The sequence below is a fragment of the Haliotis cracherodii genome, unplaced genomic scaffold (assembly GCF_022045235.1).
Source record: "Haliotis cracherodii isolate W230 unplaced genomic scaffold, xgHalCrac1.p SCAF_8, whole genome shotgun sequence".
Lineage (NCBI taxonomy): Eukaryota > Metazoa > Mollusca > Gastropoda > Lepetellida > Haliotidae > Haliotis > Haliotis cracherodii.
Genome location: NW_027266341.1, coordinates 46,585,207 through 46,611,260, shown reverse-complemented (window position 1 = coordinate 46,611,260; position 26,054 = coordinate 46,585,207). Strand labels below are relative to the sequence as shown.

Sequence of the window (26,054 nt, the reverse complement as noted above, 5' to 3'; positions counted from 1 at the left end):
GCGCGTTATGAGTCTAGACTGGGAGCTACCATGACTAAAACGATAGGGTCGGCTATGTTACAACTATACACAGTCGTAGCTAGTACGTTTCTCCCTATCCAGGCAGAACATCGCATGTATTTATGCGAATCTCTCGAGAAAGACCCATTCATCGAACACGCTATAAGCTCAGTGAGCTGTGAGTTTTATCATAGATACGAAATGTTCTTAGCTCCACTCACCACAGCTTTAATAACGGCTAGGTATTGTCAATTTAAACATACATGCCCACTTAATAATAACGAAGTTCAAATAAATAATGGAGACTCAACAGATTGTGAAAATGCAACAACAAGTGAACGAGGATGCACAACCACAACAGATTGCGGAACAACGAGTGAATGGGGATGTGAATGCACCACAAACAGATATTGCACCACATGTGAATGAGAAACCAGCGATTGCACCACAAACACAAAAACAAGCCAGAGTGACAAAGAATCCTTTGAAAATAGCAGGTGGGAGGAAGGGAGGACTCGCAAGGAAAGTGAAATTAATAAATAATTCAAAAATTTATCCGATTAAAACATGGGCACTAGTAGGAGTTGTTGGTATAGTGGCTGTATGGTTCTTTTATAAGACCGGAGAAGAGAAAACGTCACCCCTAATGCAATAACAAGTTCAATTAGAGGTTAGCCCCCATATAATGCTATAAGAAGCATGACTACTCCAGTTACAGATGGTAAAATGTTGGTAAACGCAACTTATCATTCAGCGGTGGTCACCGGCTTGGCCATTGGCTATGCCCGTATAGCTAAAATGATTACTAAAGCCACTCCTCCCAAGCTTGATTTTAATAGTTATGATATTAGTATGTCCGTTCTTCATATAGGATTAGCAATGGCAACAAAGGACATGCTCATCAAACAAGGGCTTATCCCGGAAGACATAATGAAGTAATTAATTAAACATTTGAATATTTTATATTATTAAACATTTAAATATTTTATATGGCAACAATTGCGATGTTGGTCGGTGGAGCTATTGTTAATGCTCTAGCTTTTTCGGGGAGTAATTATTTATTTTCTAGTATGAGGGAATCAAACACTAAAGAAGTTGAAGAGGAGCGTAAACGACATAATAAAGCTTTAGAACACCTCCAAGCAGCCCAGTCACAATATACACAGCAGAGAATGAAGAGATTAGATTTTAATCATTAAGAACTGCATAAGGAAGGACATTCAATTCAAACATTTAAGGATGTTGAATCTGCCATGCACGAATACTTCCTCGTTTATGGGAAAAACTCGACCCAATACCGAGACCAAAAATGAGTCAGTTTTATACACCGTCAGAGGAACAAAAGAACCGGGAGGTCGCATTTGTGATTATGGGGTTATCTGCTGTATTGATTTTCAGCTATACCATGACTACTCATAAATAAACACAGCTGTGGCTATGCATAAACCATGATCTATAAATAGCGTTGGCTGACTGACTCACTAGTGCAGATGTGATTTGCATTTAGACAAATGATATGATAGATGTATAAACAATGAATAATTGCAAATTTACACTCATGGGTAAGACGACTCTATGTAACCGACGCTGTGTTGATATTTACTGCGGCATACACAATTATTACATCAGGCGCGGAAACATAAACTATACGTGTTCTGAATGCGGGATAGGGGTCAAAGGTCGTTATTGTTTATGTAAGAAACACGGTGCTGATAGGGTCAGGAACACGATTATTTATGCTAGGAAGAGAGATTACATCAATGAGAGGAATAGGTTGGGGAGAATACGTATTTAAATATATGAAAAACAACCAATTAGGCATTTGTCTCATTTTGAATATACCATTCAGCCACAATGGTTTTTGTCAGAGAGTTGAAGGCTATGGCAAAGCAACGTGGTCTACATGGATATTCTCGAATGAGAAAAGCTGAATTGATTACCTTACTCGGTTTGGAATACAACAAACCCCAGACTGTTAGAGAACTCAAAGGTTGAGAGAGAAACAGTGGGCTGAGAGGTTATTCTCGAATAAGAAGAGCTGAATTGATCGCTTTACTAGATAATAATGATGATGATAATATTCAACAACAACAAGAATTAATATTTGTACCCACATCCGCCGGCGTTGGTAAATATCTAAGAGGTTGGAAGATGGATCTTAATTCCAACATGGATGTTAACGATATTAAGCCCATCAAAATTAAGCCAAAATTAATGAGGAATTAGATGATTTACATAGTATAAAATACCAGCTGACGATTAAATGTTATTGAGTAAAAGTAACGCAGATGATGGCACCGAATATACTGAACCATATTTCCGTAGCAATCAAGAAGTTATAACCGAATCCGATACTATAAACGCATCATTAGATACATCAATTCAGAGAATACAGGAAACTTTAGAAACTAATAGAGGTTCGGGTTGGGGTGTGGATAAAATCGATAGTTTATATTTGGATATAGCAAATTATATGCCTTTCAAAGGTGGATCTTATATAGATTTACCCCATATTATAAGAAGAAAAAAGCCATAATTAACGTAAAAAATAAATCTGATGACTGTTTAAGAATGATGATAAGATCTGCATTGTTCCCCGTAGATTCTAAAATTGCAAATAGACCTTCTAGCTATCCTCAAAACGATGGACTCAACTTCGATGGTATAGACGAACCTACACCCATTACACAAATTGATAAGGTGGAAAAGCAAAATAATTTAGCTATAAATGTTTTCGGACATTCTAAAAGAATTGTTGTACACAGGATAAGCGCCGCTCCGGAACATATTCCCAGAATCAATTCATTTCTGATCGAAAAAGATGGAAAGTATCATTATACGTGGATAAAGAGTTTAAACAGGCTATTATACGATCAAACAAAACATAAGGAAAAGAAATATTTCTGCGAAAGATGCCTGGGTACAGCAGACAAGATCTATTAGAAGCGCATAAAGAAGACTGCAGAGGTGTTGGACAGACCGCTATCAGGATTGATATGCCTAAGGAGGGAAAAAATATATTAAAATTTGAACATTATTGTAATCAAATGCCAGTACCGTACGTAATTTACGCCGACTTCGAAGCGCTTATCAAACCCATAGAAAATAATCAAGGTAATAATCAAGATAATAGTTTTACGTACAAAACTCAAGAACATATTCCTTGTGGGTTTGGATATATAGTTGTAAGGTATGATGGGAAAACAAACACTCCCGTGATTTACAGAGGTCCCGATGCAGCAGGAAAGTTCCTAGAATTTTTATTTTTATTGTGTAAGAAACCCATGTGTATGACGAGGGATGATTGGAGGGCCCAGAAGAAATCAACTAGTTGTCATGTTTGTAATAAACCCCTGGATGGGGATTCTGTAAGAGATCATTGCCACGTCACGGGTAATTATCGGTGGACCGCGCATAACGAGTGTAACTTGAAACTAAAAATGAATTCTCAAACAATACCCATCCCTGTTGTGTTTCATAACTTAGGGGACACGATTCACATCTCATTATGCAAGCTATCTCAAAGACCGACGGCGGTTTAACGTGCATTCCTAATAATATGGAAAAATAAATATCGTTCTCGTTGACTAAACCTATACATTATAGGGACAAGGATGGGAAATCTAGAATAAAGCAAAGTAATAGGCTTAGATTCATTGACTCCGTACAGTTTCTGTTATCTTCCCTGCACAATTTAGCTAATGCGAACAATCCCGATGACTTCGCAATGACAAATCAATATTCGGATAAGATAACTCATTTGTTGCTGAGAAAAGGTGTATATCCTTACGAATATATGGATGATTCGTCTAGATTCGAAGAAACTGAATTACCACCCCTCGAATCATTCTATAGTAACTTAACAGAATCTAAAATAACAGATGCCGATTATGAACACGCTCTGACGGTCTGGGATAAATTAAGTTGTAAGAATTTAGGCGATTATCACGATCTGTACTTAAAAACCGGTGTACTATTACTCACCGATATATTCAAGATATTTAGAAAGACATGTTTAAAACAATACGGCTTGGACCCGGCATGGTACTAGTCCAGTCATGACTATCATGGGATGCATTGTTGAAGAAAACCGGCGTAGAACTAAAACTACTCACAGATAATGATATGCACTTGTTTATTGAGAAAGGATTAAGAGGGGGTATTTCGATGGCAGCGAATAGGTATTCTAAGGCTAATAATAAATTAGTGGAACGACACGATCCGAGTAAACCCGACATGCATATATTATATCTCGACGCTAACAATTTGTACGGATGGGCTATGAGTCAACCTTTACCCACGGGTGGTTTTGAGTGGGTCGATGAGAATGATATCAAAGTGAATGATATCCATAATATCAATGTGAATGATGCGAATAAAGGGTACATACTTGAAGTTGACTTGGAATATCCAAGTTCCTTACATAAAGACCATAACAGTTATCCGCTAGCTCCCAAAAGATTAATGGTTAATAAAGATTAGATGTCGGAATATCAACGCTCCTTGATGGGTAATAGTATGTTAGCTAACATAGAAAAACTCGTACCAAATTTGATGGATAAGACAAAATATATAGTTCACTACAGAAATCTCCAGTTGTATCTATCGTTAGGTATGAAACTTAAGAAAATACACAGAGTTCTAAAGTTTGATCAAAGCCCTTGGATGGAGCCCTATAAACGGCTGAACACAGATTTAAGAAAGATAGCTACCAGCGATTTCGAAAAGAATCTATATAAGCTCATGAATAACTCGGTATTTGGTAAAACTATGGAGAATCTAAGGAAGCGTTTTGATGTTAAATTAGTCAGATCTAATGAGGAAGAAAGACTCAGGAAACTTATAGCCAGTCCGGCTTTTAACAGAAGCAAGATATTCGATAATGACTTAGCCGCGTTGCATTTGCAGAAGAGTAATATAAAATTCAAAAGACCAGTGTACGTCGGTATGAGTATACTCGACTTGTCAAAACACTTAATGTATGACTTTTATTACAACGAATTTAAGAAGCAATACAGCGATAGATGCGAGGTATTATATACCAATACAGATTCTTTGTTGATGGAAATACAAACCGAGGATGTGTATAAGGATATGGCAGAAAAAATAGATATGTACGACACGAGCGATTACCCAAAATATAATCCACTGCACAGCGTACTAAATAAAAAGGTGTTAGGTAAGATGAAGGATGAATGTGCTGGGACTCCTATAGCGGAGTATGTAGGATTAAGACCTAAGATGTATTCTATAAAGAAGTCCGATAATGGAGATATAAGAAAAGACAAGGGTGTTAAGAAGTATGTTGTAAAAAAGCATATCAAACATGAACAGTATAAAGAAGTATCATTCAAAGGTAGAATGTTCAAACACGAGATGAACTCTTTAAGAAGTTACAATCATAGGATATATGGATTAAGAATGAACAAGACATCATTATCCCCCTTAGATACAAAGAGATGGATTGATAATGATGGTGTAACTACCTATGCTTATGGTTATGGTGGTAATACTGTACCGTCGGGAACTATAAACAACTCTTCTCATACAAATGCCCTACCCGGTCTATCTTGAAGATAATAAAGAATATGCTCTCCTTCTTTCGTAACCAATCGACTAATCTTAAAGGACCATATGGGATCAGTTGCGCGACATAGGCCTCCCTCGAGTGCACCGGGCTGGTATAAATATCTTACCCTTACTCTATCCGGAAGTTTTCGTTCTTTGCCTCTCCTCGGTGCTGAAGATTCAGAAGTCACGGATTTCATTTTAATCGCATCAGATGGCTTCTTCCCTATTAATCTTGTTACTTCATTATTGAGCGCTGATACAACGGCTGATAATCGTGTCACCCATTCGGTTGATCTCAATCGATTGATCGATTTCATTTCGATCCCATACTGATAGCCAAACAAACGTTCTGCTAAGGTCCTGTTAAATCTTTCGACGATAGCTTGACTGCGGTGGGCCTCTCTTTCACCACGGACGATTTTGACATCGTGGTTTGTTAACAGTTTTGTTATCGATCCCATAAACTCGCGACCAGGATCTACTTGAAATAGCTTAGGCCATTTTAGCGATCCACGTTTATATATGCGATTAGTGCATTAGCTACTTCTGTTGAATCTTTCGAGGTTAATGGCTCTGCGTCTTTGTATCGACTAGCCACATCCACTACTGTTAAAGCGTATTTACACGTTTTGCGTTTTACCTTATCGTGGGGAAGAAACAAGAGGTCAGCCTGATGAACTTCATTCGTTGTAAAAATATCAAACTTCTTCCTCGGTATATAACGTGGTGCCGGTAAATATATTTGCCACATCGCTTGTTTCTTTAACCAATCCTTGGCCACATCTTTAAATACTTTAGCCGTGGTGGCTAATTTTTTTATTGCTCCTAAAACCTTTCCAATATCCTCGTGGGCTATAGTAAATTTTATTCATTATTAATTAATATTGATATTTCTTTTAATACGACTTATGACTATCGTTGAATCGCATAGTCATTTACACATAAAAAATTCCATCTGTAGTAGCAGTATAGGTATATGAATCTGGCTCCAGTGGAGTTGCGGCAGAACCCCCATTACCTATACTACTTGCCGTGATGTTAGACGTTTATCATGATCACTTTGGTGAAACCCACGAACAGGGGTATGGTGCTGGCAAACCTAGAAACATAATCGGGGCGAGCCGGGATTCGAACCCACGATCTTATCTTTCTGACCCGCTCAAGGGACGCAACTCTGCACAGCGAATTGTGGCGCCTTAGACGACTGGGCCACCCGAGATGAAGAAATACTATTAGATCGATAATATAACGTTCTGTTGTGCTTTCTTTTTCATCATGTATTTTGTACATTAAGTAAGATATTTTCCAAAATAAAAGGCTTTTTCCATTCCATTCATGCCAAGATTAAGGCTTTTTCCATTCCATTCATGCCAAGATTAATATCTGATTGTAAACTCACAAAAAAAGTATGTTACTTTGTACATATAATTAACTTTAGAACTTTAAACGAGAGAATATTAAAATAATTCTTTCTTGTGTATGCCGTTCTCTTGTCCCATTGCCTTTCCACAATCAAGATCATTTTAAGGAAATATAACTTTTGCCAAATTACATTTAAAGACGCGTCATTCACCCCACCTCCGCATAATGCCCAGTCTAAAGTGTAAATACATGCCTGTCAAGACCTTTACAACCAACGCCTCCCAAATTAAGCATTTGATCACCTTGATCAAGGTTTCGAATGGGAAGATATGACAGATGCTCACCTTTTCGCGAACACCTGGTGTCATCACTATTCGATAGTAATTCATAAGCACATGCACATGTTGTAGTCAGGTTTCATGCAAGTGGCTGTTGTCTCGGTGCCCTCACGAAGTTTCTGTTAATAATTGAATCAATTTATGTTGTGAGAGATTTTATGCTCAATACAGAACTAGGTTTTCGTCAACGTAATACTTGAATCATAGTGGAATCGTGAACCTACACTGTGACTAATGTGATCTGGTGTTCAGGCTCGCTGACTTGGTAGATGCATGACATCGATCCCAATTGCGTGTCTGGTTCAGACTCGATTACTTACTTACCGTCATATAGCTGGAATATTGCTGTGGCGTTAAACAACAAACCAACCAACCAACCATCTATATAACAGCGGCCTTTAAAGGATCAACTCTGGACTAGACAATCCAGTAACTGATATTGTGAGAAACGATCTACGTCGTCGGGGTACGATGAAACGCCAAATCAACAAGCCTGCCCACTAGAAGATCTGATAAGATGCCTCTTATGACCAGCATAGGTTAGAATAAGGGCTCAGTTAGAAAACAGAGGGTGGGATGTAGGGTTGGGGGTTGAATTGTGGAACTCACCCATCCACCCTATATATATCCACCCCACACAACAAACACACATACGCCTGCACCCGACCCCCACCACCCTCCGCTCTTATCTGTGATCCTGTCACTGCCGTAGTATAACCAAAATATGTCCAAAACGGTGTTTTGTGAAACCCATTTCTGGTGTCCCCCGCCGTGATATTGGAATATTACTAAAACCGGCGTTAAAACACACTCACTCAATCCAAACGGTGTTGAACTCGCTCACTTCCCTCAACAACGTATTATCATTACTTCTACATTAAACAAACCACCGAGTCAGGAAACCCCTGAAATAAGAGTCTCCTTTTAACCTTTCTACGGAAACATAAAAGGGATGTGAATGAGGTAGTCGTGAAGAACCTGTAATATTGTATAGTCTACTGCAGCGGTATAAAACAAGCTCTCCTCGTAATGACGAGCGATAGGTATCAGTTTGTATCGTCGGGCAATTTTCTCTAACTTTGTTAAAATTAATCGAACTTTATGATCACAGGAAGGATTAGATTACGGTGGCATTGTGTTGTCATGGTTACAGATGAACGTGGCCATGACCAGGATTGTATTTTTCCTGAGGTGTGAATCCAGAACATATCAGTTTACCTGATTGTGACCGTTGTGAATGTATCATATTGACAATATGAAATAGTTATCGTGTATACACTTGTCAGTTTGAGGCACAATTTTCATCCCTCAAAAACGAATACGATTTTTTAAATATGCAAGTTGGGATTTATATTTCAGAAGATTCTTGTGTTTACTTGTCAACTAACATACACATTTCATCGGACGTCCCGACAAGGGTAATATTTTCATAAGTAACTGCTTATGACTGTATACCCAGCTAACACACTACGTTTTCACAACGTTGTGGTAAAGTTGTGAATTGGTAACGTAGTGATACAACGTTGTCACAACGTTATTATTACGTCACTGTGCAACGTCGTTTCACAACGTAATAACAACGTTGCATTTTTACGTTGTGAAAACGTTGTTCATCGAATATTTCCCAACGTCTTGTTACACCGTTCCTGAAACGTTGGTGCGACGTCAACTGTCGCCTTAACAAAAATTGTATGAACAAAAGTTTTACATACAAATCGACACAATTTCTGCCGAAAACAAGGCAGTAATTCATTATTTACCTATATCTTCGGAATCAGGATTTCCATCTCGTAAATAAACTAAAGTCTGTGTAAACACCTTATTATCACGTCACTCCAACGTTATGTGACAACGTAATCACAACGTAGCAAAATTACGTTGTGGAAACGTTGTGCATCGGGCGCCATGCAACGTTATGATGACAACGTTTCTGATACGTTGGTGCGACGTCACATAGTCTTCATCGCGAAAAGCGTAAAAACAAAGGTGTTTACTCGAAATAAACTACATTTTGGCAGAAAATTACAATAATGTTAGATTTGGTTTTCACTTTTCAGCAACCCGTGCTTGTCGTAAGACAACAAACAATGACAATAACAGTTTCGCCATACATGCATGATTCGCACTTCCATCGTTGTTGAAAGGTTGTGGATTGGTAACGTCGTGATATAACGTTGTCACAACGTTATTTTAACGACGACCTGCAACGTTATTTCACAACGTAATAACAACGTTGCACATTCACGTTGTGAAAACGTTGTGCATTGGACATCACACAACGTTTTGTAACTTCGTTTCTGAAACGTCGGTGAAACGTTATTGAGTTTGCTTCTCGATAGTCATAAAGGAATAGAACTGCTTTATCAAAATCAACATGAATTTGTCAGAAAACCAAGGTAGTAATGCATTACCTTTCTATATATTCGGCATTTGAATTTTCATCTCTTAATACTAATATTTCGAGAACGTAATTGCGTATATCTGTGACAACGTTACAACAACGTTGCAAATTAACGTTGTGATAACGTTATGCTTTGGACATTACAGCACTTTTTGTAAAAGATGTTTAGGAAACCACTTGTAGATCTACCATCTCTTAGTGTTATTTTTTTCAAACATATATATCTATTAACGAAGTTATCTGTCCACTAAATGTTGTCACAAGCAATATTACAGTTAAAAACAATTGGCGCGTATTTTTCGCGGCGTGAGAGCGACTGCAGAAAAGTTTAGCCTGTTGCCTCGTGAAGTGACGTCAGAATGACGTCACATTGTCGCGGAAGATTTGTTGTCACCAGCCATCTTAGCTCAAACTCACTCTGGACATAATATATTACAAGCAAGTGATTGTGCAGCAACTGGAACTGGACAGATGATCTGTGAATTCGAATGAGGTAAGTTAATTTTTCAAAAATAGTCTCCGCTTGTTGATATGTTTCTGTGCATGAAGTGCGTCAAATGATTTAAATGTATCGTATTATTCAGAAGTGGCAGGGTTTAGAATGCAGTTTGCCGGTCATTTTCACTGAGCGTCAGTGTTGATATTAATATGATACAGAGAACTTGATGATAGAGGTGAAGGGGGCCCAAGACTTTTTTCCATATTATTATTTTATGGATACCAAGGGTAATTGCCAAGGGCAAGCGGTATATTTTTGACCAGAATTCAATCTGGTGGCGTTTTGTGGCCGTCATATAATGTTCGGGTTTCGATCGTAAGCGTGTAGATTTTGTAATAGGATCATCAGGTTGTTGCTGCTGTCTATAAAGTTTATCATAGCAAGGTGCTTATCATGTGTATTTTTATTATTTCCGACAAAAGAATCAATTCATCATTTTCCGATAACTAGATCTATGTCCGACTCCTTTCTAATGAAAACGAGCAAAAGTAAAACGAGTCTCTCTTCGCGCTGTAACGGGGTGTTTGCGGTATTGTCATATTGGTGATGATAAGCTAGTCGATAGTCAAAAGTTAAATATCACCGTATATTGTCAGTGAGTTGATCATCGTTTGTCGATTATTAAAGTGAGATAGGTGTAGCCAATGTGCACCAATGAAAAATACAATGGAATTGATAGCAACCATATTCGTTCGGTTTTCGATCTCCATATGTTGCCACGTAGTCTACCATACTACAGAATTATATTCAACAATATTTAACTGTATTAGATCTATCTTAATAAACGTAGTGACAAATAAATTTCAATAAATATTTAGAGCTGTTTCAACTTCGTCTGGTATTGTATAAGCTATTGCATTTTGTTTATTTCCCCATGTTTCTAATCTTTGTAAATGTTAGAACATATATAACTATCCTGGCATATTAATATGGAAAATATTAAGGTATATCTAAGTATTAAAAAAAAATCACAGTTTTAATTAGGATAAATACCCCAAAGTGTTAACACTTTTATCACTTATTGGTGGGCCAATTCATAATTCATATTCAACATTCTTGCTTCAAATATGGGAACTATTTATTTTATTTGGCAATATATATTTTTCATTTATGTACATATTTTTCAAAAAAGGTTTTAGAAACTTGGCCATGATATTCACTTGAATCACTAGTTAGTGATGTACAGCAGAAAGGTAAAGTTACTGCTTTTGAAAAACTACAGTTGATCTGTTGACTGATAAAACTATTTGCCAATATTACCATCAGTTACATCATACTCTATTAGTCTAAGTAAATGGGATTTATCTATACAGTACTGGTTTATTTAAGAATGTGATACTTTGTGGTTTTTGTTTTTCTTTCAGGTGGAGAAAACAGTATTGTGGGAGCGTATTTGTTTAAAGTACATCACTGACAGAAAGGTATGTCTGATGCAATAATATATACAAACATCTTCAAGAATTAAAATTTAGATGATTCTTATTTAATTATACCCACAATCTAAAAGGGCGGGGGTATAAAGTTACACCAATGATTCAGTGCTAAAAGCTTTTCTGCTTATGTATGATCCAAGAGCATCATGGTATTAGTGTCAGCGCCTTCGCACTTTCAGCAGTTTTTAACAGTTTAAAGACTGACATCAGACATCAAAACATTATTTTGGGGAATGCAACCGTTATTTTGTTATGTCAGAAATATGTCCCTTGCCTTGCCATTTTATAACATTTGTGTCATTTTTTATTCAGTTACCAAGGCATAAGGAGAGACTGAGGATACAGTTGAAGATCATCCCTGTGACTTTTCATTTGAGGACTGAAAAGGCTCCCCAGCAACTCAGCCCATGTTCTGACTTGTCATTTAACAAGTAAATAAAGGTCACCTCAACCAGAATTTTATTGTCATTTCGTTTACTGGGAAATGGATCTTAGGACATCAGATGCATAGACTGTTCTGTTTGTCACAGTGTTGCTCTCAATGCTGAATGTATGAGGTAAGGCCAAGAAAATTTAAATGTTTCAATTTGTGCAGGGCTTATTGTTTGATGGTTTTTAATTTGCAAATTCGTGGGAAAATCAAATATCTTTTAATTGTGTTGAAACATTTGTGAACAATTTGCACATAGCCTTGAAAATTGTTTTGGAAAATAAATATTATATTACCAAATTGTACATGTAACTTAAAAGATTTAGATTTTTATCTTGGCCGTATTTCAAACTCTGCCAAAAGAGAGTGCATTTCATTGACTTGCTGTTTCATGGATAGGGTTAAAGTGAATTCAGTTTGCAGAATGTATTTCTTGGTACCTGACGTCTTAACTAGATTGGTACAAACTTTTCAGGCTGCCTTGGAGGTATTGAGGAATAAAACAGGCGTTAATCTACATGGACATTGCTACAACGTGCTGCAATGGCTGTAGTGTCGCCATATGTAAACAGTATGCGATACCTACGTTGTCGCGACGTAAAAAATGGACGTTGTGACAACGTCTTGATTTGGTTGTATTTTGGTTTACGCACAACGTTGTAGCAACCAATCTGGGAGTCTACAGAATTACGTTGTGACAACGTAACATCACAACGTTGTAGCAACGAAAAGTAAACGTTGTCACAACGTTGTAACAACGTAGAATTGTTTGCTGGGTACTCCCTAGGGAGCTGAGAATAAAATCGAGTGCACACTGATCCATTGACCGGTGTAATAGTGGTGTAGCGCTTTGAGCATGCCCCTGCGCGGTGTGGAGAGATAGAGCAAAATAAAAAAATAAACGCTTATGCAGTACAATAATGTAACAAAAGGAATTTACACCCATGTTATATCAATTTCGCCTTGAGAATGGGCTGACAGTATCCCTCTATGTGTTTTGTTTTGTAGAGGTACATGAGTGAGAATTTAAATGCTGCGTCTGTAGGCTATGGTTTTGAATCCCATTTTCTTCCAGATTATGTTTTGTCAGCACCAGACCCGTGCTTAAAGCTATTATAGGTTTCACGAACGTGTTGAACGTCAACGACATGCTTCAGTTCGGGTTTGTTTTTCTTCTATTTGAGCTGACACACAGTGATGCAACTAATCCACGTTTAAAATGGAAGTCAAGGCCCTGCGCTGACGTGAAATGGGGTTTAACGTCATACACAACAGTACTACACTTACATAGCGACGTGCATGCACGTGTGTGAGGTCAACTTATGTCGGTTTTTTAGTCGGGGAACATTGTGATACCTTAACATGAATACCCCTTTCAGATCCGACCAGACCTTGTTTTTTATACCCTGTCAAAATGCACAAGGCAGGGTAACAACAAGTGCCACCTTTAGTACCCTGGACCTTCCTCTCTCGGGGCAGCCGTTCTATCCACACCATGGAGGCGGCGAATGACACCTGGTTATTCTGACACACTACCATGTCAGTTTGGCTTGTATTCGGTCCGACTTGGCCCGGCCTGTCAAATTCAACTTCAAACTCACATATGTATCATCAAATGTGTTATGATCTATCGACTGGTATTACATCTACCTATATACCAATCCTGGTTGGTCTTTCCATGTTTTAATTTCAAAAGCAAATTTGTATTTAATTCACTGAAACATGTAGGCCGAATGTATACATGTACGCACAAAATATTAAGTAAACAAAAACCTAACCCTGCTTATTCGACTGCTTGTAAAAATCTGATATCTCAACTCACGGCTGGTTAATATATATTTACTGCTGAATATTCGAAAAAATGAGTGGGCTGGTTTGAACGACATACATGTTATTCACACTTCGAGTTTGGTGACAAAAGCGTTGAGGGGCTATAACAAAACAAGTTCGTCTGAGTTTCCACAACTGTTCATTTAGACTATGGCACTGACGTGTTCAGGACAAGTGAAGTCTTAACTAAACACCCCCAGGCCTATTGCCTGGTGACTTCTGCTGAGTGGTCACGGTCTACAAATTGCTCACAACAACGTGTTCCTCAATTTATTGAACACGTTCTGATTTCCAGCTGTTGAGAGTTTTACCAATGCCACCTTTTGTTCGTCTCGAACTATTGACGGGGATGTATCGAGTGTTTGCCTGATGTCACCCTTGGGTCAAGAGTTAATATTGATTTTCTTATTAAATGAATTGTGTGTAGAATCGGGACCCGTCACTGTCGCTACTAATGCCTTGTTGACTTGTTGACAACATACAGCTGTCCCGCTGTCCAATCTGCGTGGAGGATTTATGAGGAATATTTTTTTATACTTTCCTTCATCTGGCATTAGTGGGGCAGCAATATATCAAAACCCTGCATCTCATACATCTGTATGTGACCTCTATTTGACATGGCTTCAGCGCTCTAGTTTGAAACAGTGTATGTGTGTGTGTGCTGTTTAACTTCGCACACAGCAATATTCCAGTTATAAGACGACGATCAGTAAATAATCGAGTCCAGATCATCCAATAGAATTGTTGATACTGGGAGCAACGATTCACGCCAAAAATCCGATACATTCAATCATGAGTTTTGGTTGCTAGGAACCAATTCCAACCTGGATTCGTCCGATATACCACAATGCATATTGACAAACTGACAATGTATGCGATCACAATTATTCATTACAAATTTCCACTTTTTTCACTGAAGGTATACATTGTTTTAAGCTGTATTTTTCTTCACACTTTAAATGTGTGTAATTTCGAACATGTATGGAGGTTCAAATATCCCTTGTAGAGTATTTGCTGTTTTTCACACAAATGTATGAGGGCGTCCACATACATGTACAGCGATAATGTACCCATAACCGTAGAAAGAATAAACGTATATACATCATATGGGATTTACTAAAAGACGCTTAGGGTCGTCCAGACAAATCGGAGAGGACAGGTCTCGACGACAAATTACAGAACTGATACAAAATAATTAAACTGAATCAGGACTAAACAGAAAATCGTTTTATCTGGTAGAGAACACAGAATTGTTGCATATATTTAATTGTGATATTATGGTTTGATTTAACAAGAAATAAATCTGTAAGTTAAATAATCGCTTTTGCTAAGAATTGATTAAGAAACTATATGTCAGTTTAAAACACATTCACCATGTACTTCACGTCTATTCGACTATGACACATTCGCTGACTCTTAGTAAGGAACAAAATATCGCAGTGCAGAGTTTTCAGACTTATCATTCAGTACAGCCTTGGAGCAAGGCTAGCTACAGACAATGGGGAGAGGGTAACTACAGGGGGTGGGGAGAGGCTAACTACAGGGGGTGGGTAGAGGCTTCCGATTGGCAGACGGTCAGCAGGAGGAAGCTCACACTTGACGTGTAGTTAAAGAGAGAGAGAATAGTTTATTTTCGTGTCATGTGTATTTTACATTATTTTACAAAAGTTGGCCCTTGATATAATACCAGACTATAAATGTAAACAAATTCGATGATACATCTGTGAGGTTAAAGTTGATTTTGATAGCCCGGGCAAAGTCGGACTTAACATAAGCCAAACACTTCTGATGAGAGATTATGTTCACTTTGAGCACCGTGTATGCTTTAAATACCCCGATCTGAAACACCTTAAAGTGATATATAGGTAGATATAATACCATTCTACAGACGTAATGACATTTGATGATACATCTGTCAGATTAAAGTTGATTTTGACAGCCCGGGTAAAGATGTTTAAGCTTGTATCAAGCAGTCTATTAATGTTTCCGTCACTGGGTTACCTGGTTGAGACTCGATTATTTTACAGGCCTCTGTGAAATAGCTGTAAATTTGCTAAGTGAGATGTTAACCATCATTCACTCACTCACTTTTAACAAATCAACTTAAACTTTCCCAAGATACCCTGAACACTATCTTAGGGTCATGGGTTACCCAATTGTCTAAGTTGCTAGTGGTCTATAGCCTGGTTTTATGTAATACTTTATAATCTACTGAAACATGACTAGTTTTATATTGATCCGGTTTGTTATACCTACACATATATACCTTTTATCGACAGGTATTTGATACAAAGAAGTAACTAATTTGTTCACATCGCGATATGGCTGCAATATTGCCGATGCGATGTATAACTTTAACTTACTCACTCGCCAATCGTCTAAGGCGCCACAGTTTTTTTGTGCAGAGGCGTGCCACCCCAAGGCGTGTCAGAAATCAATGATCGTTGGTTGGAATCCAACACTGTCCTGATTCTGTTTCTTAGATTGCCAGCACCATACCCGTACTCGTGGGTTTCACCAAAGTGCTACACGTCTACCACCTGCTTCACTTCGGGCTTTCCTGCTATCAAGTTGACGCCATGCGACATTACTGAAATACTGTTCACAGCTGAGATAAACCAAACCCTAGCAATCACTTAACACTAAGTTATTAACCTATAATTATCTGTTCCAGTGGAACCTAGTTTGCGAGGACAGTGGCGTGAAGCCGTTTATCACTGCTGTACAAATGGGAGGGGTGGTGTTGGGGGCTGCTCTTGGAGGACATTCAGGGGACGCCATCGGGAGGAAGAAGACATACTACCTCTGTATCCTCCTCAACATTCTGTTTAACTTGGTGGCAGCCTTCTCCGTGTCGTGGCAGATGTTCACTGTTTTAAGGTAGGTTTCTGTCCTTAAATTATTTGTTCAAAGTTCAATGTAAATTCACGCACGCAGTAAAAAAGTATGCATGGAAGATAATTAAGAATAACATTGTTAATGGAATAGTGAATCATACTACCATGAATTTGGAATTTACTCGATTCTGATTGGTCAATCAGAGGCTATTAAATCACAATAAACCCCCTCTGAATGAATCAGCTGGTTTGACGGCCGCATCACCACGGAAGCTAATTTTCGTAGAATAGTACTATTTTCAGTCATTGTCGGTAGTCATATTTATATAATTACATCTACAATTACAGGTTACAAAATGCACAGATGCGGTTACTAAAATATTCAAAGGATGTGTGGCAATACATTTCGTGCAGAAAACACGATAGAAATCTACAAAGGGAATGTATTTACGTTTTGGAGACAACAGAGAGCTTGGAAGTTTGGTGCTTTTCGATATACGACTGTGACGTCACATATTTTGCGTTACAATGAGCGATATTACGTCATAATTGTGACGCGCGATGCCCACCTCATGTTAGCTTACCTCGTTGCCGTGCTTATATGCTTTAAATGCCTGTCATATGTTCGAGTAAACAAACTGCTTCAGTTTATACAGCGCCATTTTTTGTTCGGTGATTCCGTAATTTCAGATCGACAACCCACTCAAAACACCGGACTCAACCCATGCCGCTTCACTCAGTATATTTGCTAACACCAAAGAGTTCGCGTTTTATTTAGTCATGGTAGAATGGAGATAAACATACTGTGTTTTCAATGTAGAGATGGGCGTTCGGTTCCAAATTCAATTTAGCGCGGTTAAATCTACAGGTTACCCAGCTCTACATTGAAAACACAGTATGTTTATCTCCTATATCAACGACCTCGTGTAGGAAAACAAACCTTACTTTGTTAATCAAGGCTCCTATTAGTTATAAATGCTGTACAATACACGTACTTTGCCTTTAGTTATGACATATTGGATTATAATACCTTATTGAATGAATGACATAATTAGCACTACTTTACTTCACTGCCGATACACAGTATAATTATCATTTATCTTACGGAATGAATCACTTGGTAATCAACATAACTTACAGAATGAATGACATTATGAGAAATGTGACCTTACTGAATAAAAAGCATTACAATTAACGTCACCTCACTGAGTATATAGCATTACAATTTATGTTACCTCACTGAATATATAGCATTATAATTTACGTTACCTCACTGAATATATAGCATTATAATTTACGTTACCTCACTGAATATATAGCATTATAATTTACGTTACTTCACTGAATATATAGCATTATAATTTACGTTACCTCACTGAATATATAGCATTATAATTTACGTTACCTCACTGACTATATAGCATTATAATTTACGTTACCTCACTGACTATATAGCATTATAATTTACGTTACCTCACTGAATATATAGCATTATAATTTACGTTACCTCACTGACTATATAGCTTTATAATTTACGTTACCTCACTGAATATATAGCATTATAATTTACGTTACCTCACTGACTATATAGCATTATAATTTACGTTACCTCACTGACTATATAGCATTATAATTTACGTTACCTCACTGAATACATAGCATTATAATTTACGTTACCTCACTGACTATATAGCATTATAATTTACGTTACCTCACTGAATATATAGCATTGTAATTTACGTTACCTCACTGAATATATAGCATTATAATTTACGTTACCTCACTGAATATATAGCATTATAATTTACGTTACCTCACTGAATATATAGCATTATAATTTACGTTACCTCACTGAATATATAGCATTATAATTTACGTTACCTCACTGACTAATTGGTATTATGAGTACCAGGCATTATAATTATCACTAACCTGCAGACTGAGTGACATTTTATTTATCACTACCTTACAGACTTAATGACACGAGTAACATAACGTTACTGAATGGATGAGACTATAATTACCATTACCTTGCTGAATGAATGACATTATATTTGGCAATACCTGATTGACCGAATGGCATTTTACTTATTGACAGCATAATCTTACGTTATGAATGATATTATAATATAACTACTTTATTGAACGAATTGCATTTTGAACGAACTGCATTTTATAAACATTAACTTACTGAATGAATGAAATTCTAATTAACATTATGATTACCATTACCTTACTGAATGATTGACATTATAATTGACAATACCTTATTGAAATAAATTGCATTTTTAATTAACATTACATTACTGAATGAATGACAATAATTTACCATTTCCTTATTGAATGAGTGACAATACATTGCTTATCTACATTTTAATCATTTCAGATTCTTCATCGGCGCCATGGTCGGTTCCCTGCTTGTCGTCAGCTTCAGCTATTACATGGAGTTCATAGGGAAATACTGGCGGCCTATGACAGGGACTATGCCTTTCTGGCCCGTGGGGTCAGCTTTGTTCGCTATGACGTGTTGGCTGCGACCCAACTGGTCCCATCTCCATATCATTACAGCTATGATCCATGTGCCCTTCCTGCTAGGGTGGTTGTGAGTAAACGGTGCATTGCATCATATACATGTACGTGCGTTCTTCATGCGCATGATGATCTGTAACAATATACTGTGCAAGGGTTGCCAAATCGTCTAAGTCACCTCAATGTCGAATTAGGCATGCCAGAATATATTTTGTCGGCACCATACCTGTGCTCACCAAAGTGGTAAACGTCTAAGACGTGCATGACTTAGGGCTTTCTTCCAGCATCAAGCTGACATGTCGTGATGGTCCAAAAGTAAAACCATGTCTTACAAAATAACTCCAAATGTGCTGAGACGAATTTCAATTGGCTTGAATTTAAATTTTAAAACAAACTCAAACGGATATTTGAAAAGTATATAAGACGTACTTGTACACTTCCAAGAAAAAGGGAGAATATTTGAGTGCTTCTAAAGCTCGTGATCACAGTGTGTTATATTGATATACCGTTCAAAGGGTCCGTAAACCAAACTCACTCACCACTCACTCTGTTCACAGTATTGTCCCGGAGAGCATGCGGTGGCTGGCAGCCCATGGTCGTCTGAAGGAGGCCGAGGAGGTTGTGGACCAGATGGCGAGGTACAATGGCACAAAGAAGCCAGCAAATACCTCAGCCATCCTTAAACAGGTTGCTGAGGAGGAACTGCGGGGGAGAGAGTCCAACCGAAAATATACCTACCTCGACCTCTACAGACCATGGAGTTTGTGCTGGAAATCCTTTATAATACAAATCATTTGGTGAGCTGGGTATATTATATCCTTACAAGCAGCAAGTGCGTATCGTTGAGCAAGCATAGGCTTTATCAACAGCGATTCGATCAAGTCGTATTTCATGTTTGTTCCGAGTTTCATCACTACAGATAATTTGTTCCAACTGGCGACCCATGCCCCTGACACAAAACTAGTGAGCGTAATGGCTATTGCTGTCCCCTGAATGAACTACAGTGAATCCTCGATATGATAGTGAATTCTGGTCGACAACTGTTTCAACCAAAAAAGTTACAGATATAGCTACTTGCGCGTGATTCGTTAATTCTGAAGTTAGTTAATCTGGACGCACCCTTTATATTTCCAGGTCTCGCATTCAGGTATACCTATACTAAAACCTGGATCCATTCCTCTTGTTCTTGCAATCTCAAATTACCCGCCCTTGATTTCATTTAGTTTGATTGGCTACGCTACGCTGCTATGTCCAATCAGAGTTACAAACCAGACACAGTGGTGGGTCAGCGATATTAACAAGGCGGCGAGTTCCATTAACTTCGAGTTTGCGAAAAAATAAAACATTGAAAAACTGACTGACACGAAAGCCCTCAATACCGTTTTAATGAAATGATGTCTTCATGTCCATTACAAAAGTAGCGGTGGCTTTATTTATAGGCAATATAAGTTACCTCCCTCACCTGCTTTCTTTTTCCTTATGTCGACGTTTGATTGGTCGGTTAATGTTAATGAAAATCAAGGACAGGTAATTTAATCGCGAAAACCTTACGAATGGATCCTGGGATTAGTGTAGGTTTACCGAAATGCGAGCGCTGGAGGTTTAGAGGGTGATCTTGACGACATCAAGAGGTACTACATCGTACGGATTCACGGGACTCATTGTACACATATTTATGATTCAGGTTGAATGTAGCCTGTGTTTATTACGGCATCTCATTCGGCGTTGGGCATCTGACGGGCAACCTGTATCTCAACATGTTCCTTGTGGCTGTCATTGATATACCTGGGAAGCTCGTCGTTTTCTTCCTCAGCAACATGTTAGTATGATGATGTAAAATGTTACCCGTAGTCACATCAAAGATGACAATCATATTGAAAAGTCTTGGTTGGCAACCATATCACAACAATGAAATCGACTTTGAGTCAACATTTTTCAAAAGCTTCAAAAGCTGGGTGTTTCGTCATAGTAAACAATTATTATGTAAATGTATTGATGTCGGAGTTCGAGTGTTATTGAGCAGACTGTTAGTGATGAGAAGGAATTAATAGTTACGTTTAAATATAACATTGGTTGTTGGGCGAAGAAGTGTTTAATTGAGAAAAACGGCTCCAGTACATTAAGATGAAAACATTGCTGCAATTGAAATATTTGTTCCATTTATTGTTATTTTATTTTTTTAATTCATTCTTTTCAGAATTGGGAGACGGTGGACAGCGTTCATGTTTTTTGCTTTGGCTGCATGTGCCGCTTTTTCTGTGGTCGTCGTGTCCAGCGTTGGTATGTGCGTCACGAATGTCCGGCTTGGTGTTACGATAGCAAACACAATACAATGACAACACATTATACTCACTGCGAAAATAATTACCATCAAAACAGTGCTGTTTTATAGGCTGTAGGACCGCCTCCGTGGTCTAATGGTAGAGCGTCCGCCCGGAGAGCGGAAGGTCCGGGGTTTGATCCCTAGCCGCGGCATACCAAAAGACGTTAAAAGATGGTACTTGTTGTTACCCTGTCCCGCTCGGCATTAAGGGGCTAAAACAAGAACTGGTCGGCTCGGAGTCAGTATACTGTGTTTGAGTGGGGTATTCATGTTAAACTGCGGCATGGTATCTCAGTGTGTTATCACTATAAATCGGCATCAGTCCGGACTGGTACAACATCCACACACACACACACATACACGTGCATGCACGTCGATATATAAGTGCAATAATATTGGACGCGACGTTAAACCCCATTTCACCTCATAGACTGTAGTTACATGATGTGTAAAACATGCGTGTATGTTTACACTAGGTGAAGTAAAGATTCGTCAAATTAGTTTTGCATCTTTTTGACTGTGCCTTAGAAACTGTGACCATATACATTTATCGATAAAATAACTCATAATAATTTTGATGATATGGATTTATCTATTTTTAAACTTCAACACCGCAGACTTGTCAAAACAAACCAGGATTATGTGATGCCGATTTGAAGCACATTTGGATAAAAGTAAAATCAATAGCTCATCTTTTCTCCCCTTCGCTAATGGGGAACCACAGCAAACCTTGCTTGGAAGACACTGAATTTCTAATATTTTGAATCTATAAAATGTAAGGCCAAGGCTTACAAAAATAAATAGGATCTTTTTTTTGTTTAACTTTAAAAATATCTCTATGATAAATAAGTATATGTACATGATCACGTTTACTTTTGGAATGCGCCTTTTAATCAAAATACAAACAAACAAACCTTCGCCTCGATTACATGACGCCTGTGAGGCAAGTGATTACTTTACTTATGTACTGTTATACGGCAACAATCCTGAAATGTCTATCTGTCTCGCACTTATACATCTGTCGTGACTACAGGGACTGCTGATTGGGAAGCTATAACAACAGTCCTTGCCCTGGTCTGTCGACTCGGGATAGCAGCGGCATGGGCCTGCCATCTTGTCTTTGCCAGTGAAACGTACCCTACTGTCATTAGGTAAGAAGTCAGCAAAATGTCATCTGGTAGAAAGCCACCCTACCATTTGTCATTTCACCCTAGTGTTAACAAGTAGAAAGTACACCTTATGTTATCACTTAGAATGTTATCAAGTAGGAAATGATCCAATGATTATCAGGTAGGAAGGGATCTGAGAGTTATCAGATAGAAAGCCCCCTCTGTTTGTCGTCAGAGTGACACTACTGCCATCAGGTAGAAGTACTCCTACTGTTTGTCACCAGGTGGGGAGTAACATTATTGTCATGAGGTAGAAAGTACACCTACTGTACGTTATTAGGTTACGAGTGACATTACTGCCATCAGGTAGAAGTACTCCTACTGTTTGTCACCAGGTGGGGAGTAACATTATTGTCATGATGTTGAAAGTACACCTACTGTTCGTTATTAGGTTACGAGTGACATTACTGCCATCAGGTAGAAAGTACTCCTACTGTTTGTCACCAGGTGGGGAGTAACATTATTGTCATGAGGTAGAAAGTACACCTTGTTTGTTATTAGGTTACGAGTGACATTACTGGCATCAGGTAGAAAGTACTCCGACTGTTTGTCTCCAGGTGGGGAGTAACGTTATTGTCATGAGGTTAAAAGTACACCCACTGTTCGTTATTAGGTTACGAGTGATATTGATGACATGAGGGGGAAACACTCTACTGTTATAAGGTAGAAAACCTACCTTCAGTAATAAATACGAAGGATGGTGATCCTGGCGTTATCAGGCTGGAGGTCACCCTATTGTTTACAGGTTGAACGTCATCCACGTGTTGCTGAGGTGGCAAATCGTTAAACTGTTATGAGGTAGATTGTCAACCTACGAATGCTACGTAGAAAGTCATGCAACACAATTTACTTTTTGTCAGATAAAAATTGATTGTATTTGTATTTGCTCTCAAACCTGATTCCAGGAACCTGGGTTATGGTGCTGCTAATACGGCTGCCCGTGTAGGGAGCATCGTGTCACCCTATATTTTTATTATGGTAAGTAAGAAAACAGAAGGAATTGTGATGTTTTTCTTTATATCATTTGGGCTATTCCTAGCAACTAGAGTCGGTCTGTAAGTCATCACGTCTTAGAAGTGTTAGCTTGTAACGCTTCAAACCCGGTTCGATTTCCAACATACAGTGTACATGTATAAATGAATTAATACTGATGAAGGAAAGATAATCTTCATATTTAATGTCAGTTGTTTAAATGAATTATTTAATAATGATGAAGGATACGATAATCCTCATTTTTAATGTCAGTTGTTTCTGCTAAGCTTGATTATCTTTGGTTGTGCCAGGATTCGCAGATCGTGGGTTAGATTCCTCGATTCACATGAATAATGACCATTGGTTTGAAAGCACAAAACTGATGTCAGTAGATACCAAAAGATGCTAAAAGTCTACTACCTGTTTCTCAAATACTGTTCAAGCACCTTGTAACCCCCAACTCACTCGCTTAACAAACTGGTTGAATTATAGACAATTATTTCAGGGAGGCGATGACTTGATGCCACCTTTCGTCATCGTAGGAGTCAGCATGTTCCTGTGCACGTTGTTGTCGCTGGTCATGCGGGAGACAATGGGGGTTCCTCTGGAAGACACGACGGCGAAAACGTCAAGGAAAACATGTCTCAGCGACGTCATGTTTAGTCATGAAAGTGTTCCGTTCAAGAAAGATCAAGATGATGAACTTTTGGATGAAAAGGTTTAAGGGACAATGCAATCAAGAGAAAGGAAATTTTGATCTTACCAAACATTATCATAGTGCCTTAACGTGTTCGTATAAATACTCAGACTCTATTCGTCGTCAACACATCACGGTCTTATGTACCCTACGTTTCTCAATCACCCGCGAAGACTGCTCAAAGGGCTGCTTTGAGGAACGTAATGTTTACACAACTGTAAAGATAGCTGGTTCATTGGCATTTATGATCTCAGGCTTTCTGTGAGATGAGGTTTATACACATGAGCATTAAAAAGGCACCTCCCACTCCTTCGGATATGTGCTGCATTAAAACATATTGGTATGATTCATTGTTTGAAACACAAAATAGTGCTAAACTGACCAACAGAACGCCTGGCACTACAATCACACAAGTAATTGAACCATCACTAGCAATCTGTTACCGATATTTTGGCGTCATGTAAAGAAGTTTGAAAACGTTCATTTCGACAACGCTGAAATGTATCAGATCAGCACCTAGCCTACAACACGAATAGGTATCACGGTACTGTCACGCTATGCAGTGAAAACCGCTGATTTATTTCACCACTGATTCTGCGATCAGTATCTGGAGTAGCCGCCCCTCTTATTGATGACATTTCCGAGGCGTAGCCTCATGCCGCTGATGGACGTCTGATTTTCAAAATTTGGGATCCTCCGCCATTCATGGCGCAGTGTCTGGGTCAGTTCATTCAGGTTTTTTAACAGGATGGGGCTCTAGCTCTCACTGTTATTCAAAAAGATGTGATCAGGGTGATGAATAAAGTGTTGTTAATTACTGCTCACGTATATAAATCCTAGTGTTCCCCTGATGATTTTGCATAGAAACAAAACTCAGGAAAAGATCTATATTAGCAACTGCGAAATATCTATACGTTTAGTGCTATGCAATCGTATAATCAGGTTCCTTCTTCAGGCCTATGCTTTTGTATATAATTACTATTCTGATTCTATGAGAGGACAACAAAACAATATCGATAAGGCATGATTCCCCCAGTCCATTGTACGGTTCTCTACCAAAAGGGTTAGCTCGATATTATAGTTTTGTATCTACCTGAAAATTCAAATTTCAAACAGGGACAGCTTCCAAAAAGGATTGATCCGCTGAGACTCTGTGTGAGTGAGTGAGTGAGTGAGTGAGTGAGTGATTGAGTGAGTGTTTAGGGGGGGAAGCTACAATTAAATTAAGACAGGAGAAAAAGATACTATTTTCAGCCAAATAATGATTTTTACCCAAACACATTGTTTTAGAGCATGTTTGTGATCGATATTATCTTTATATTGCCTGAAGACAAACAGCCACCAACTTACTGAAAGAAATGTTCGTTTGTAACAGTATATCTTCCATTAAGAATAGTCTGAATACTATATTTAAGTCTAGATCATCCGTCACCCATAGTCCTGAAAATGTATGTTATATTCCAGGCATTCCAACTCATTTTGCCATTACAGTACCAAACAGTCTTCACTATTTTTCTACATTTCTGATGACGTATTTTGTCATTTGAACTTACTTGGCCAACCACTGAGGTGGTTTTGGTTATGTCATTGTTTTGTTTGTTTTGTCATCTATGATAGCGAAACCATCTGTATTGACATCACTGCAGACACATGAGAACTGTTC

General features: G+C 38.2%; 1 protein-coding gene across 1 annotated transcript in view; it reads left to right on the top strand.

The window, feature by feature from the left end:
- The window catches only part of LOC139449940 (solute carrier family 22 member 15-like), a 52,190-nt gene extending 26,177 nt beyond the window's left edge, over nt 1-26,013 (top strand). Inside the window, exons 3-10 of the mRNA XM_071231552.1 lie at nt 16,539-16,744; nt 19,088-19,303; nt 19,788-20,027; nt 20,915-21,049; nt 21,428-21,510; nt 22,587-22,704; nt 23,628-23,700; nt 24,200-26,013. Of these exons, the coding sequence (XP_071087653.1) occupies nt 16,539-16,744; nt 19,088-19,303; nt 19,788-20,027; nt 20,915-21,049; nt 21,428-21,510; nt 22,587-22,704; nt 23,628-23,700; nt 24,200-24,418 (1,290 nt within the window). The 3' untranslated portion in view covers nt 24,419-26,013. The remainder of the gene's footprint in view (nt 1-16,538; nt 16,745-19,087; nt 19,304-19,787; nt 20,028-20,914; nt 21,050-21,427; nt 21,511-22,586; nt 22,705-23,627; nt 23,701-24,199) is intronic.
- Nucleotides 26,014-26,054: the final 41 nt, after the last annotated feature.